At 31.9% G+C, this 16,628-nt stretch overlaps 2 protein-coding genes across 2 annotated transcripts; one reads left to right on the top strand and one right to left on the bottom strand.

Annotated features, from left to right (window-relative positions):
* Window positions 1–2,999: 2,999 nt before the first annotated feature.
* LOC106414648 (pectinesterase inhibitor 4-like) lies at window positions 3,000–11,109 on the bottom strand. The gene has a single exon (XM_048754427.1). It carries the CDS (start codon window positions 5,848–5,850, stop codon window positions 5,173–5,175), a length of 678 nt encoding a protein of 225 aa, XP_048610384.1. The 5' UTR covers window positions 5,851–11,109; the 3' UTR covers window positions 3,000–5,172.
* A 3,435-nt stretch (window positions 11,110–14,544) lies between these two features.
* Window positions 14,545–16,617, top strand: LOC106413139 (probable pectinesterase/pectinesterase inhibitor 59). Its single transcript, XM_013853969.3, has 2 exons — window positions 14,545–15,541; window positions 15,866–16,617. Exons 1-2 carry the CDS (start codon window positions 14,608–14,610, stop codon window positions 16,561–16,563), a joined length of 1,632 nt encoding a protein of 543 aa, XP_013709423.2. The 5' UTR covers window positions 14,545–14,607; the 3' UTR covers window positions 16,564–16,617.
* The last annotated feature ends 11 nt before the right edge of the window (window positions 16,618–16,628 follow it).

Consider the following 16,628-nt stretch of genomic DNA (forward strand, 5'->3'; position numbering starts at 1 on the left):
ACGGAATACCGACGACGGTAACATTTGTAGTGTAAGATTAGATGAATATGATTGTATAAGTATATGAGTGTTAAGATGAGATGTTATGAAAACAATGATATGCATACATAAATATTTTAATGAGTTGTTATATTTGAACGGTTGTGATCTAATACTATACTAAACACTTATTATGTGTTATTTTCATAGTTTTGGCATCTAAATTTATAGATTTTTATGTTTAAAATTTTTTAGAAACACATGTCCTCGGTAATTCGTCGGAATATACCGACGACATTCCGACGAACTTGTGTAGTTCGTCGGAATATCGTCGGTAAATTCTGACGAATTACCGAGGACATTTCCAAACTTCAATGGAACCCTTTGTCGTCGCTATGTCGTCGGTATTTTGCGAGGGATTTCCGACGGAAACATGGTTCGTCGGAAATTCGTCAGAAAATTCCGACGGAATACCGACGACGGTAACATTTATATCTCTCAATCGGAATGTCGTCGGAAGTTCGTCGGTATATTCCGACGAATTTCCGACGACTACAACGGTTATATGTTTTATCAGAATGTCGTCGAAAAGTCGTCGGAATATTCCGACGAGCCATTTTTCCTCTGAAATTCGTCGGAAATGGCCGACGGAATTCCGACGACTTCAAATTTTTTGTTTTCGTCGGAAATTGGTCGGAAATCCGTCACAAACGTCCGACGAATTTTAATCCGTCGGAACCTCCGTCGGAATTCGGCGTGTTTTCTTGTAGTGATATGTATAAGTAATCATATATTTCTAGTTTACATCTCTCATTTTATATAAAATATTTATATTGATACTACACATACTTTAAGTTTATATGATATACATAGAATTACGGAGAAAATGATTTGTTACTCACTTAAAATGCATGTCAAACTTTTTATTTCAAGAATTAACAAAAAGTTACATCCAAAATTTAAAAACAATAACCAAATGAATGTCTTTTTTAGTTCAAAATGTTACGTCCAAATCAATTAACCATTCAATCTATTAAAAATAAAAAATTAGTTAAGTGAAAGTCATATTCTTAAATACAAGAAATTTGAGAAATGAAAAATATATATTTTTTTCAAAATCTAATTATCCGAACCCGATCCGAAATAACCGAATCCGAACTTAAAATACCCGAACCCAACCCGAAGTACAGAAATATCCGAACGGGTTCTATACCTCTATACCGAAATACCCAAAAATCTGAAATACTCGATCCGAACCCGAACGGGTACCCGAACGCCCACCCCTCGTACTCTTGCTCCGTTGCTGGTCCGATTGGGTATGACAAAAACACCAAATTTTCAAACTAGACCAAACTATACTTTCTCTAGAAACCAAAATGTATGTTATTAACAATGAATATTGTTTTTAATAAACTAATTGTAGTTTATTAATTTTTGTATCCAAAGCAAACCAACCACAGTCGAACCAGATATTTTTTTATGTTTTAACTAGTATTTCTCTATCTACAAAAACAAAAATCCAAAATCCTGCAAACTTGAAATGAAGCAAATGGTCAATTCTAGGTTCAAAAAATCAATTATTAAAAAGAATTATTGTTGGTGAGTTTCTCAATATTAAAATAGTAATATTTTAAATACTTTAATTGTATAAATAAAATTTAATAGTAAAAAATAACAGATTCAAAAGAATTATTAGTGGTTTAAAAGTATCTCACAATTTTTTGAGAGTCATGAGACTTTTTTTTAACTTCTAATATTTCTCTCTCATATTATTATTTTATTATTATTTTTGTGAGAAAATTTTAGGAGATTACCAATATTGATGTTTTAAATAGACCAGATCTGCGCCTCTAAATTTTTTATAAATCATAAGAAACCGGCGCCTCCCTGCACTAGACCAGGTCGGCATGTGGATATTTGTTCACTATCAGTTCATATAAATATACTAAAGTGTGAGCTTTCTCTGTGTTTGTAATGGCTCGACTCTTTTTGCTACAATCATTTCCGGGACAAAAAAAATTACAAAATCATCGGTGACATTTTTTTGGTAACAAACTAATTTATAAATCTAAACGGAGAGTTAAATACAAGTCGAGACATGGCTATAGAGAGTACATTTCACAAGAGAGTCTGCTGCACCATTGTGTTCACAACCAACAAAGGAAACCAAAACGAAAGAAAAAGATGAAGATAGTAATTTAATATCCATGAGAATTCCAAAAAACTCCACCAAATATGACTTCGAGTTTATAGCTCTAGCGAGCTCTTGTGAGTATGTTCCGTTGAGGAGGGAGATCTATATATACCTAGTAGGGGTGGGCACTTTACCCGATATCCGAAGTGGCACTCGAACCCGATTCGAAAAACCCAAACCGAAATCCGAACCGAAGTAGCAAAATACCCGAACGGATATTGAATAAGAAGAGATTGGATACCCGAACCCGAACGGGTAATACCCGAACCCGAATGGATATCCGAAGATAACCGAACATATGTATAATTAACCTTATATTTCTATTTTACATCTCTTATTTTATATAAAATATTTATATTGATAGTACACATACTTTAAGTTCATATGATGTACATACAATTACGGAAAAAAATGATTTGCTACTCACTTAAAAAATGCATGTCAAGTGTTTTATTTCAAAAATTAACAAAAAGTTACATCTAAAATTTTAAAAAAAATAACTAAATTAATGTCTTTTTAGTTTTAAAATGTTATGTCCAAATCTATTAACCCTTCAATCTATTATAAATAAAAACTTAGTTAACTGAAAGTTATATTTTTAAATACAAGAAATTTGAGAAATAAAAATTTTAATTTTTTTTTTCAAAATCTAAATATCCGAACCCGATCCGAAATAACCGAATCCGAACTAAAAATACCCGAACCCGACCCGAAATACAGAAATACCCGAACGGGTTCTACACCTCTTTACCGAAATACCCGAAAATCCGAAATATCCGATCCGAACCCGAACGGGTACCCGAACGCCCACCCCTAATACCTACCAAGTGCTTTCTTGCACTATGCACATAAATAAAAATATTAAAATTTAAATTATATTTAAAAAATAAAAATGTATTAATTTTTAGATTTTATTATTTTCTAACAATATTTTAATTTTAAAATTTAATTTAATTATATGTAAAAAATAAAATAAAATAAATATTTTTATTATAATTTTTATTTAATATATATATATAACGGCGCTCCTAGCCGTCCTACACGTAAGAAAAGTAAGATACGTGTAGGAAAGATGACAAAATCTGAATATCGAGAATTTAATTCGAGTTCGTCCTACACGTAAATCGAAATCCTTCGAGCATAACAATAACATCCTATAAGAAAGGAGAGAAAATCTCCAAAAAGGCCCCAAAAAAAACCAAGGCTGGAAAATATCTACTATGGGGCATCTACAATGGGGCATCCCCTCCACGATTCTCTCGTCTTGCCTCCAGGTCAAACATTCCTTCTCACATGATAGGAAGAAAAGGTTCTCATGCTAATTCTGGGAGATATTTGACAACCATATTAAAACTCTATGCCTATTATAGCACTATATGAGTTATCTACTGGCTCAGGCACGACCTCCCGTTCATAGGCAGGAAGACATCTTGCTAATGAAAGCATATCGAGACTTCTATTATCTGATCTGACTACACGCTCTTTAGATCAGATAATTCTACGGCTACGCAACCATAAGACCATGTGCCACTAAGGCTCTGAGCCAAAATACATATATATCGTAAATCTCATTGCAATGCAAATCCAGGTTCACGAATCCACTGAGATCACATGATCACGTATGGCTCCATGCCAGAACGGCACAAAAGATGATATTTTTCCCAAATCCTCGCAATGAGGCACCCACTACTGGGTCTTCACACGTCCATGCTAGGATGACCCTGGAAAATCTTCAAGAAACGATATCGGGACTCATACTACAACTTAAACTTATAACTATATGTTACTAATCAGAGCCATTTTTTTTTAACTCAAAACTGAATATTTATAACTAAAGATGATATTCACTACAAGAAAACATGTTTGTTTCCAATGAGAGAGAGAGAGAGAGAGAGGGAGAGAGAGAGAGAGAGAGAGAGAGAGAGAGAGAGAGAGAGAGAGAGAGAGACCTGTCACTGTCAGTTTTGCATAGTGAAAGAAAATTTTAATTTTATCAATTAAAAACTTAATTTCCGACGAATTAAAACCGTCATAAATTTGCCTGTCGTCGAAAAATTAAGAGGTAATACTTTGCATCTCAAAAGTTATAGTTTCATCAAAAAATTGACGAATTACCGACGATGAAAATTATTATAAATATAGATGGATTATCTTCCAATATTTGTTAAAAGAAAATTGACAAATTTTTTATGACAAAAGTCATTACCAATATTGATAAAATGTTGTCGAATTAGCGCTAAAAATTTCTGATTAATTTTCAATGATAAAATGATTATTAATACCGATGGACTGTCATCAGAACAGATTTCCCATTGACGGACTTTAATACCACTGTCAAGGGAATATCGTCGAATTTCCATTGAAAATTTTTGACGAAATTCTAACAAATACCATTTTTATTGGAATTTATGAAAAATCGGTCAGAAATTCTGTTGGAGTCCAACAATCCGATTAAAAGGGAGACACTAAAAACATGAAGGAAAAGATATATCAAGTATTAGGGCTAATTTTTTTTTTTTGTATTAGGGTTAATTAACTTCATAAAATAGTATTAGACTATTAGGTTTAATATGTTGAATAATTAAATTGTGGATGCAATAGCATGCTCATCTTTTTTTTTTACTTTTAATCACCGGATATCCATTTAAAACCTGCAGTGGATGTCCAATTGTAAACGTGGCTTGTTCTCTATGTTCAAATGCTGTTTAGGAAGGGTATTGAGCTGCTCGTCCGATCCGTACATGTTGTGGATATGTATATTTTTAAAAAATATATTGTGGGGGAATTTCTTTCGTAAATTTCTTTCGTAATATTTTTAAAAAGCTATGTATACATATAGTTTGGCACAATCAAATCAACTCTAACATCTTACAATTTTATATGGTAAATACAAGAAATTTATCGCATCCATTTTCGCGTGAAGAAAACAGAAGCAACATGCACATGGAAAGGGTCTTAATAATTCATTAACAATAATCTTAATATATTCCAGTTATACGCTAGTAACTTAAATTAGTAATAAGCGCCAAAGTATTACTAGTCGTTGTTGCAAGTTCCTGGACAACCTTCGTCACCGTCTTCTTAGTTTCTTTATTTACTTTCACCTCTTCGAATCCGTCCGTACAAGTCCCTTCATCTGTCAACGCCGAGCTCACCCAAGTCCTAACGTTCGTTATATGCTCAGCTATAGAGTCACCGGCTCGTAGAGTCTTCATCTCTGTAATCGCTTGCTTGAGCTCAACAATTGTGTCCTCCATCTCCTCAAGGCAGTCCTTGAGGATCAGCGTTTCCGGTACCATTCTACTCTTTCGCCCGGCCGCGTATTTCTGGGACTTTTTAAGAAGCTTAGCGACGACAGAAGTCGCTTCTTTTGCGGATTTCACGTTGAGTTTAAGCGCTGTAGTACATAGCTTGATCGGGTCGGATTTGATGGCCGTGGAGTATGTGGATAAAGACTTGTAGCATTTGTCAGGGTATGTTGTCGAATTGCATGCCGTTTTCACGAACATTTTGTGGTTTTGGGAGTAGGATGATGGAGTGGCTGCTGTCGTTTGGATGTTTGTTGACGTGAGGAAAACGAAGACGAGCGTTAGAGAATAGAGGAACTGCGACATGTTACCTTTCGTCTTTCGAGTGTGGACAAATTTATATGGACGAATTGTGCAGCTATGTTGCATCTCGTGTCTTCTATATATACAACAGAAGACAGGCACCTTAGGTTTTTATATTGAAGGAAGGAACTGAATATATCTTCTTTTTAAGGCGTAAAGATATGGTTAGCTTGACTATATCGTTATACGTATCATGTATGTACATTACTGTTGGTTTCTTAATATAACAACAAAATTGTATTATGTATCCATTTATGTGTATACACAAGTCTGAACGTAACTTAATTTCGTGAAAGATGGTCAAGAGATCGTATATTAATATATCATGGTCAACTCTCAACCTTTTGAATTACGTAGTCCCAATACCTGTCGATTAATGGTTCTTTTGATTTTTCTTTTCGTAAAACGGTAAAGATGATTCCGTATGATCATGTTTTTTCTTCTCTAGTTATGGTTATTATAATTGGTGTAAGTAGTTTGTACTCAACCGGTCAGTTGTAATATATATCCGCAACGGCATTCATTGATTATATTTGACTGAACCATTTTGAGTATGCTAGAGGGTAACGATCTCATTAACTTCTCTCATTATCACCTAATTGTTAATTAAGTTTTAATAGAGAAGATATCAAAAATTTATTAATTTGAAAGCCTATATATATATTTTACTTAAACAATGTTTCAATTAGCACTCACAACCTTGAATGATGACAACATCCAATTTTTTTACATCTATAAATCTACAGCAACATTTGTTGCCAATTGGTCCCATCATCATTATGATTGTTCTATTTGTTCAATGAAATTGTTTTGGGAAAAAGAAAAAAAATACAGATAGAAATAATTGTAGGATGTCTTAAATTGTCTGCAAAATAAACTTACTCCAGAAGATCATTAGAAGCTTACTCCGGTATTTATGCCTAAGAAAATGTGAGGTACGTACGTGGCACGTTACTTGATGAACATGGATTAGATCTCCTCTTTCGGAGGAAAATTAACTCGGTTCCAATCGATCCTCTTAATTATTCAAAGAATTGATCATTTGCATATTGGGCTGCAGAGCCGTGCTTAGAAGCTTTTGAAAAAGGCATTCGTCTAGGGCCCCCAAATTTTTTAGAAATTTTAGGGCTCTAAATTATAAAAAAAAAATTTTTTACATAGTAGTTAACATATTCTATTAGTTAGATTTTTATTTTTATTTGAATTTAAATTGGACTTCTGTTTAAAGTAACTAGGTTGGTAATCATTTTTGCTACATTTTAAATAAAACAATAAAGATTCTACTTCTAAAAAACTGTAAATATTTGATCACATTGGTCTTTTCTTTTATATGCTATGAGTTAGATTTATTTTACATATTTATGAGAATTTGATAAAGAAAATATAATATTTTCAATATATAGTTTATTATAGTTAATTTAAATGCTAAGATTTACATTTTTGACAGCTACCAACATTTCAATCAAAAATTTATATCTTTGTATTTATATTACAAATTCATACTTTTTGTTCATGATTTAAAAATTTTATTTTATAAAATTTTGGTGAAAAAAATTTAAAAAACGTTTATGTAATAATTCAAAAATTTTGAGTGTTATATATATATATATATTATTAAAAATATATCATGTAAAATATATTTTTGAACTCGCCTCGGGTCTCCGAAAACCTTCGCACGGCACTGTTGGGCTGGTAAGCATAACCTACACATTATCTTTGTATTAGTTGGTATTTTACAAATAGTTTAACTATTCTTGGAAGCTATAATAGCCATATTGTAATATCACGAGTCTTTGATAAACCTACTTGGGACAGTGAATTTTAAGATCAATCTTTCTCATTTGACAATATCTAACAATATTGAAATATGAAAAACGGATACAGGATAACAAAAAGAATGAAACATTATACTTAAATATAAACACAATCCACTGTTATTCGAATATTCGAATATGATTATATATTCTATTTTAAAATCTAGGTGTTATTCAATGAATGATTTAAATTCACTTTTTTAAATTTAGTGTTATTCAACATTTACGGATTTTAAATTTTTTTTGTATTTTAGATTGATTTCAAATAATTTCTTACAGAGTCTCATAAATAAATGACTCTACAGTAAAATTTAGAATCCATCAATTTAACTATCTTAAAATTTTAAAATTTTATAGATTACAAAACATTAATAATTGATTTTAAATCACTAATTGAATTAGGGGTGGTTATCGATCGAATATCCGAGTTTTTGGAGGTATTCGTGATCTCCATTTCGTGAATAATTAATTAACCGATTTGATTTGAATTTAGCCACACAGGTATACGGTGTCCCATGTATTCAGAATTTTTTTAGTTTTTAAATTAGATACCCGATTTGATCCATACGAGTAAAATTAAACTAAAAATTAAATAAAAAAAACAAATAATATAAAATGATTATTAGTATTACAAAAAATAAAAATAATTATTTACCTTTTTAAATTCTAATAACTAATATCATAAATTTAATAAATAAAAATATTTAAAAACTTATATAAAATATAATATTTATATAATTTATATATTTTTTTAAAAATATAAGTATATATATTGCATATAACAGATCATATCAAATATTCGTCCGTAACAACATTAGTATTTATAATTTGTTTCATTTCTTGAAGATATTTCATATTAGTATTTGATTTGCTTCGTAACTCTACGGATATCGGATTTTTATTTTGAATTGAAATGGATAACGAATCCAATAAAAATTTACAGATATTTTGTCTAGCCCTAGTTTAAATACAGCAACATGGATTTGTAATGTGATCTGAAATTCAAGAATGAGAAAATAATTTTGAAAAGAAAGAATATGTGACAGCTCTAACTATCAGAAAATGTAAAATAATATTCTATCATTTAATTAATCAATTATAGACTGTCACATCGCATAGTAACGGAAGAACATGTAATATAGTACGGCTTCCACATAGGATTATCGATAGTATGAATATGTGGGAACTGGTAAGAGAACATTAACATGGGTCTTTTGGTGTTCTTGGCTGGAAAAAATCATGACCATGAGTTTCATACAAGACTCGGGAATTATTTTACGATGATTATTTAATGGTAAGACGTTGACATGGACCATTGACTTTTATGATGATTTTTACCAGATCTTCCGTTATCCATTTTAAATATTCAAAGGATGTTGTGCCTAAGAGGCTGCTCGGATAACAGCACAAGAGATTTCTCAACAGATTGTTCGATCGCAAGGCCTAGCAAACACCACTCAGCTGGTTCATGGCACGAGGGAGCAGAGCCGGACCTAAAATTTAAGGAGCTTTATTATAAATTTTATGATTGAAATTATTATCTAAAAATTAATATTTTATGATATAACATTTATTTATATCTAAAGCATAATAATCAAAATTTTGATAAGAATTTTTATCAATTAATTATGGTTTGCCTTAACCAATAGATACATATTATTGCCAATTTAACCATGTAATTAAACATCAGCACATCTTTCTTTCAAAATGGGAGCATTAGTAAAAAAAAAAGGTTCATGTAAAAACAAGGTGAGCAAATCGGTAGAAAATGCTCACGACCATACTGGAATTCTTTAGGCCAAATTTTTTTTTAAGAATTAAAGGCCCCATTCAAATGTTTCAACATACTGTTCTCAAGTCCGGTTTTGCCAGGGAGTACAAATTGGCTTTCAGTTGACTCCGTAAATTTTCTGGAAAGGTTATGAATGAAGAGGATCTGACGTAGAGGTTCTGATGGATAAGGCTACTACTCAGGAAGCATGCCTAGCTGAGGAGTATATGCTCAGCAAGGTAAAATAACCTAAGTCTGGAAAGAATTATGAGCCAATTATGAGAAATTTGGATCAGTCAGGCCCCCTAAGTTGCATATATTGCCATCATTCCCATTTCAGAGAGTGCGTCAAGTTTCACTCTCGTGGGCGATCAGACCATATTGTGAGGAATTGTCGGATCAAGCCAGTGGATGCGTCTAATGTAAGACATATTGCATAACCAGCAGCGCCAACAACACCAGCACTAGCATCTACGAACTATTTCAGTTGTGGCAACCTAAGTCATATATTCAGGGATTCTCTAACGAGGATTTTCCTTTTCAATTAAGAAATAATATTAGCATATACTAGTATACTATTACTACATCTTTGGTATGTAGATATTTTTTCGTGATGAACCGTTGTGTCTCATAATTGAATTAAAAATGATATTTCGTCATAAAATAAGGAAGAAAGCATGAGGATGGATGTACAAGAAATGTGGTAATAACGTGATAGTGTGTGCATGGATAATCAAGGGCTCACATGGATCAGTTTTTATAAAACAAAGAGGACGAACATGCTATCTTTCTCGACAAGTTAAGTGTTCACAATAATTAAATTATATAATTAGTCGAACTGCATATGTCAAAAAAAATAATAGTCGAACTGCATATGTCAAAAACAAATTAGTCAAACTGCATAGAGTAAAATTATATATAGTGAAGCACTAGTTTATGTTTAATAGATAAAATTAAACCATATTTAATTAGTTGTGTCTTGCGTGACAAATGATAAGAATTTGCAGCGTATTAAATTTTACAAATGTCGCCATCCGATGCAATTCAACTCGAAATTATATGTGAATAATAAAGTTAGAAAAAATTGTATGTGAATAGTGTCTGCAAATTATGAGACAAATCATTTTTTTTTTGTGGAGTAGACAGAAAAGAAAAATATTTCTTTCTCATCAATAATTAAAAAAAAAAGATTTACGAATTGTTCATCACATAAATCTAGGCATATGTAACTCATATACATGTAAATCATGAATTGATGTGGCCACATCTCATCTCGAGTTTTTTTCCGGGGTGTCTGTAGCCACATCTTTATATCATTTTAGTTGTAACTCATATACAACTCAAACACTAACTCAAAAAAATTAAAAGTAAATCATGAATGGTAACATTTTTGAATTATACCCCTAACTCAAACTTAAACAATTAGTCTATATTTTCAGTACCTCTTTATGTATTTGACATTTAAGAGCATGATTAACCTTGATCTTTTAGTGGGGTTTTTAACTTATGATTTAATTTTTTTTTTGTTTTTTTGTTTTTTTTACACTTTTCCGGTTAAGAGGCGGGTTTTTAGAGCATGTTTAATGGATATTTTTAGGGTGAGATTTTTATCGGAATATAAAAACTCGTCTTTTAACTTTTAACTAAAAAAAGGTAAGAACCGTTTCTTAAATTATCTTTTTAACTGAAAAAGCTAATATCTCTCCTTTTACCATCGAAAATATAACACACGATTGAAAACACTGGACTTTCATCGAGGATTAATAACTAGCCACGATTACTAAAAAGAAAAAAGAGAATATTCTGGTAGTTATTAATTAGCATATCCTGAAAGTTCCTCCTAAAATAATATCTCTCCTATTACAGCTAACAGTGATAGAAGCGTTCAAGCAATGGCAAAACAGCCGTCGAACAAAACAGTATAGACGCTAAACAAAATCTGATTCATGACTTCCAAAAAAAAGTTGTTTGCTTGTTTTGCTTTAATGTTAACTAGATTCTGACCCGCCCTTATTAAAGGGCGGGTATATTTTTTGTTTTAAATTTTTTGAAAAAATAATTTTTATATTTGTGTTTTTTAAATTATATTTGCGTTTATATTAATTTAATTTAATTTAATATAATTTTGGTAACTATATTAAATATGTCACGTTTCATAATTATATACTTATGTCATATACATTTCAGAAATTATTTTTAAACTTTATTTCTAAAGGTTGCAACATATATATTTTCTTAATATTTACCTAATATAATTAGTTAAGAATATTTGTACCCGAAAAATCCAATTCGGAATTGACCCGAAAATCAAAATCTCATACTCTATTATACATGATTTATATATTCGAACGGTTCTTTAAGTGTTACATCCGAAAACCAATATCAAACTCAACCCGCACCGAAAATCAAACAATTTTTTTCTGAAAAATGTTTGAAAATTTTAATTTTTAGTAGTTATTCTAATATATATATATATATATATATATATATATGTAAATGGGTTAATATGAACTTCATTAACTTTAAGTAAAATCACATTTAATAAATATTTTAATCAAATAACCTATTTATAACCTTTTAAATTAAATGAATTGATATGAATATTTCTTTCTATTATAAATCCAATTAAACCCCATTAAACCCTATTTTTAGCATCACTTGCTTTGTTGATTTGAATAAATTAATATTAAACACATAATTTCTCTTCACTGATTACTAAAAATTATATTAAATTAAATTACTATTAAACACATACATGATTACAAAAAACACAAATATAATTTTTTTAAAGATTAAATCAAAAATATATCCTCCCTTGTTAAAAATCAACTTAAAACCCGTTAAAAACCATTTTAACATCATGTGCTTTGTTAATTGATAAACTTAATGTTTGTGTAAATCATTTAGAATTTAAAATAATTAATATATGGTTGAATAAATCCTAATTTCATGGGCTGAGATGTAAGTTATGTGGTTGTAGTGTGATAATGATTTTTTTATGAAATATATCAAAGTTGATTAAGTCCAAGATTATACTGTAATAGTTTGTGAAAATAGTATTACTTTAAAAGTAATATTAGGGGTGACAATAAAAAGTGAAACTACTATAAGTATTTTATTTTGTATTTCTTAACAAATATTAAGTGACTACAATAATAATCACATTTTATACTTCTTTGCCAATACTATTAGGAGTAATTAACATATCTTTTTAGAAGATATGTCAATAATGTAAATGTATACATAAATCTATTTTATAAAGTAACGTGTTATATTAGTCAAATAAAAAGTTGAATTTCTCTCAAAACATGGTTGAAATTACTCAATACCATAAATAATTAATTTGGGTGAAATACTGACAAAAAGCCAATGTAACTGATTACATGCTAATATCATAGTGACATTCGTGTATATAGTGTAATAGATTTTAATTATAATTTTACTATAATAAAGTAACATAGATTACCAATCACAATTTGGTATAAACCCAAAAGGAAAGAATTGTTATTATATATATAATTGTCGGAAGTGGTGCCGAAAATATTGGAGTGGAGGTTATAAAATAGGCATCGATTAATAAAAGATAATTATAGTTGTACAGTTTGTTTAATTTGGTTTATATTTGTTGGACTAAACATATATCAATAGGACATGTTCCTGTTTTAATAGTATTGACTAGATTCTGACCCACCCTTTAAAAGGGCGTGTATATTTTTTATTTAAAATTACATAATTTATCAATTTATTATTTGAGATTTTGTACGTATATTCTTATTTCACATTTTATAATTTATCATTTTATATTTCTTATTCATTTTATAAGAATTAAATTTGTTCAATTGATGAGATATAAGATTTACTCGGTATATTTTAGACTAAATCAATAATATATATTTGGAGGGGTTTTCATAGTTTTTACCAATGTTTTTGTATTTGATCTAGATCCGCGGTCGAACCGGTAAATTCGGTGACCCATATATATTATGGTTCAGATTTAGTTAAAATTCAATATTTAAAAACCAGATAAATCCGTAAAAATCATAAAGTCTGTTACTAACTCGCAATCGACACTGGTTGACCAGATAAAAATCCATATAAATCTGATTATATTTGTTTTAAAATGATTCAACTTTTGATATATTTTTAATGGTACATAATTTAAATAAAATATATGATTTGTAATTTTTTTAATTTTGATAATGCTTTTACTATATCGTTTAATTTTAATGAAGAAAATGGTGATCAAAACTAAAAATTATATATTGTTTTTTTCTTGGAAAAATTATTATATATATTTTCTCATTTAACTGTATCCATTTATAATTCTGATCTTTGTTTTGTTTTATAAACATATTTGTGGTTTAGCTCCATGTCCCCATCATTTTTTTGTATACGTATGTAAGTCTTTAGTAAATCAAATATAAATAGTACATTATTATTATATTTTTATTGGGGCCTCGAGATTGTTTTTAACAATTGTAACTCATAAAATGTAGTATTTATATTTATTAGCAAAAGAAAGAATGAAGTTTCGTAGTGATACGTAGTTATAAAATATGGACTACGTATATATATATTTTTTTGTAAGCTAAACTACGTATATTGATGTTTCGTAGTCATAAAAAAACCCAATAATATTATGGTTGAAGACGCCGTAATATTAACTTTCACGTGAGTGAGTATGATTTCATATTCAATTTGTAATCAAATATGAACATGTCCATGTTGACCTATTGTTACAAAAAGAACCAGTTATAATGTTATATTATGGTTGATGTTACTATTGAGCACGTAAACGCATAGTTATCAATGTCATATTGGGTTTAACACATTTAAAAAATGCGGGTAGCTTTATAGTTATCAATGTGTGTTATGGGGGTATTAACCGTGATAAAAATATAGTTATGGATACGTTATTAGTTATCCCGCATCTTTACCAAATTTCTGTTTTTGTTTGATTAAATAAAATATATGGGTGCAGTTATAAAAAAGTAGCAGCCGATAATTAGGGAAGATAAGTGGTGGTTACATCCACAATATATATGCAGTTACATTAAAAAGCATGTATCATTAAAATTTTAAATTGGACTCAACTAATATCAATTGGGCATGTTCCTGCTTTAATAGTATTGATACCACCACGATATATAATATATATAGGTTAAGAGTCATGTGCCCACTCTCGTGTCCCTAACAATATACTTCGAAGTTAGAATCCTCACACTATCAAAAGAAAGCATGACGCACAAAATCTATCTTTTATCATTACATTTACTATTGTTATTACTACTCTGCTTCAATCCTCTCACCATCTTAGCCGACGACAATTCCACCACGGGGGGCATTGACGGGTGGTGCGACCAAACTCCCTACCCTGATCCATGCAAATGCTACTTCAAAAACCACAATGGTTTCCGGCTACCGACACAGCTATCCGAGTTCCGAATAATGCTGGTGGAAGCAACCATGGATCGGGCTATATCCGCCCGGGACGAGCTGGCTCAGTCCAGCCGCAACTGCACGGATTGCCGGAAGCAAGCCGTTTTAGCTGATTGCATTGACCTATATGGAGACACGATCGTGCAGCTGAACCGGACGCTGGAAGGAGTATCTCCAAAAGCCGGTACCGGAAAAGGGTGCACCGACTTTGACGCACAGACGTGGCTGAGCACCGCACTTACAAATACCGAGACGTGTCGACGCGGCTCTTCCGATCTCAACGTCTCAGATTTCATCACACCAATCGTCTCAAACACCAAAATCTCCAACCTCATAAGCAACTGCTTAGCCGTCAACGGAGCCCTCTTGCCAACCGGAAACAACGGCACCACCACTGCTGATGGGAAGGGTTTTCCAACGTGGGTTTCCAGTAAAGAGAGGAGACTTCTACGATTGCAATCCGCGCGTGCTGTCCGAGCTAACCTCGTGGTGGCCAAAGATGGATCGGGACACGTCAATACGGTGCAAGCGGCTATTGAAGTGGCTGGACGGAGAAAAGTGACGTCAGGGAGGTACATTATATACGTTAAGAAAGGAATATATCAAGAAAACATAAACGTACGTCTCAATAACGATAACATAATGTTGGTCGGAGATGGAATGAGGTCCACCATTATCACCGGTGGTCGTAGTGTCAAAGGTGGTTACACCACTTACAATTCCGCCACAGCCGGTAAACTAAATATTTAATTATTCTGTCTTTTATTTATTTATTGATTAGTTAATGCATATGGATTGGATCTAAACAAGCTTCTATTATGACACTAATAAAAAATATTTAAAATTTCCGTACGAATTGAGTTTTCCAATCCGTAAGATTTATGGTGGAGACGTCAAGTTACATCATACATTGAGCACTAGCTAATAGTATAATAGAAATAAAACGTAACCAGTGCTTTTGCTCTGTTTCCCGCGAAATAAGTAAGCGTTACCATTGAAATTTTTTTACAATTGGTCACTGGCTATGTAACAATTGGTTCAATTGCGTGTGATCCAGGTATAGAGGGACTTCACTTCATAGCCAAAGGCCTAACATTCCGGAACACAGCTGGTCCGGCCAAAGGCCAGGCCGTGGCACTCAGGTCATCCTCAGACCTCTCAATCTTCTATAAATGCTCTATTGAAGGATACCAAGACACACTGATGGTTCATTCCCAACGCCAATTTTACCGTGGCTGCTACATTTATGGAACCGTAGATTTCATATTTGGAAACGCAGCCGTTGTTTTCCAAAACTGTCTCATCCTCCCTCGCCGCCCGCTCAAGGGTCAGGCCAATGTAATAACCGCACAAGGTCGTGCTGATCCGTTTCAGAACACAGGGATCTCTATCCATAACTCAAGAATCCAACCCGCCCCTGATCTAAAACCGGTGATCCGTACTGTTAAGACGTACATGGGCCGGCCTTGGATGAAGTACTCTCGTACCGTGGTTCTTAAGACGCATTTGGATAGTGCTGTGAGTCCATTGGGTTGGTCATCGTGGACCGAAGGTTCGGTTTTCGGTTTAGACACGCTGTTCTATGCTGAATATAAGAATACCGGACCAGGTTCGTCCACTAAGTGGCGTGTTCGTTGGAAAGGGTTTCATGTGTTGAATAGAGATTCTGATGCATCTGCTTTCACTGTTGGAAGATTCATCGCAGGTACCGTATGGCTGCCACACACAGGCGTACCCTTCACTTCCGGGCTCTAAGGCCGGCCATTGTTTTATTTTTATTTGTTTTGTGCTTAAATTAAAATTATATAACTTTTTCGACT

Source organism: Brassica napus, chromosome A2 (genome assembly GCF_020379485.1).
Source record: "Brassica napus cultivar Da-Ae chromosome A2, Da-Ae, whole genome shotgun sequence".
NCBI classification, from domain to species: Eukaryota; Viridiplantae; Streptophyta; class Magnoliopsida; order Brassicales; family Brassicaceae; genus Brassica; species Brassica napus.

Coding starts and splice junctions, on each gene's coding strand:
- LOC106414648 (XM_048754427.1), bottom strand. CDS start 5,850: ATGCAACATAGCTGCACAATTCGTCCATATAAATTTGTCCACACTCGA.
- LOC106413139 (XM_013853969.3), top strand. CDS start 14,608: ATGACGCACAAAATCTATCTTTTATCATTACATTTACTATTGTTATTA. Junction 15,542..15,865: donor TTACAATTCCGCCACAGCCG/GTAAACTAAATA, acceptor CGTGTGATCCAG/GTATAGAGGGACTTCACTTC.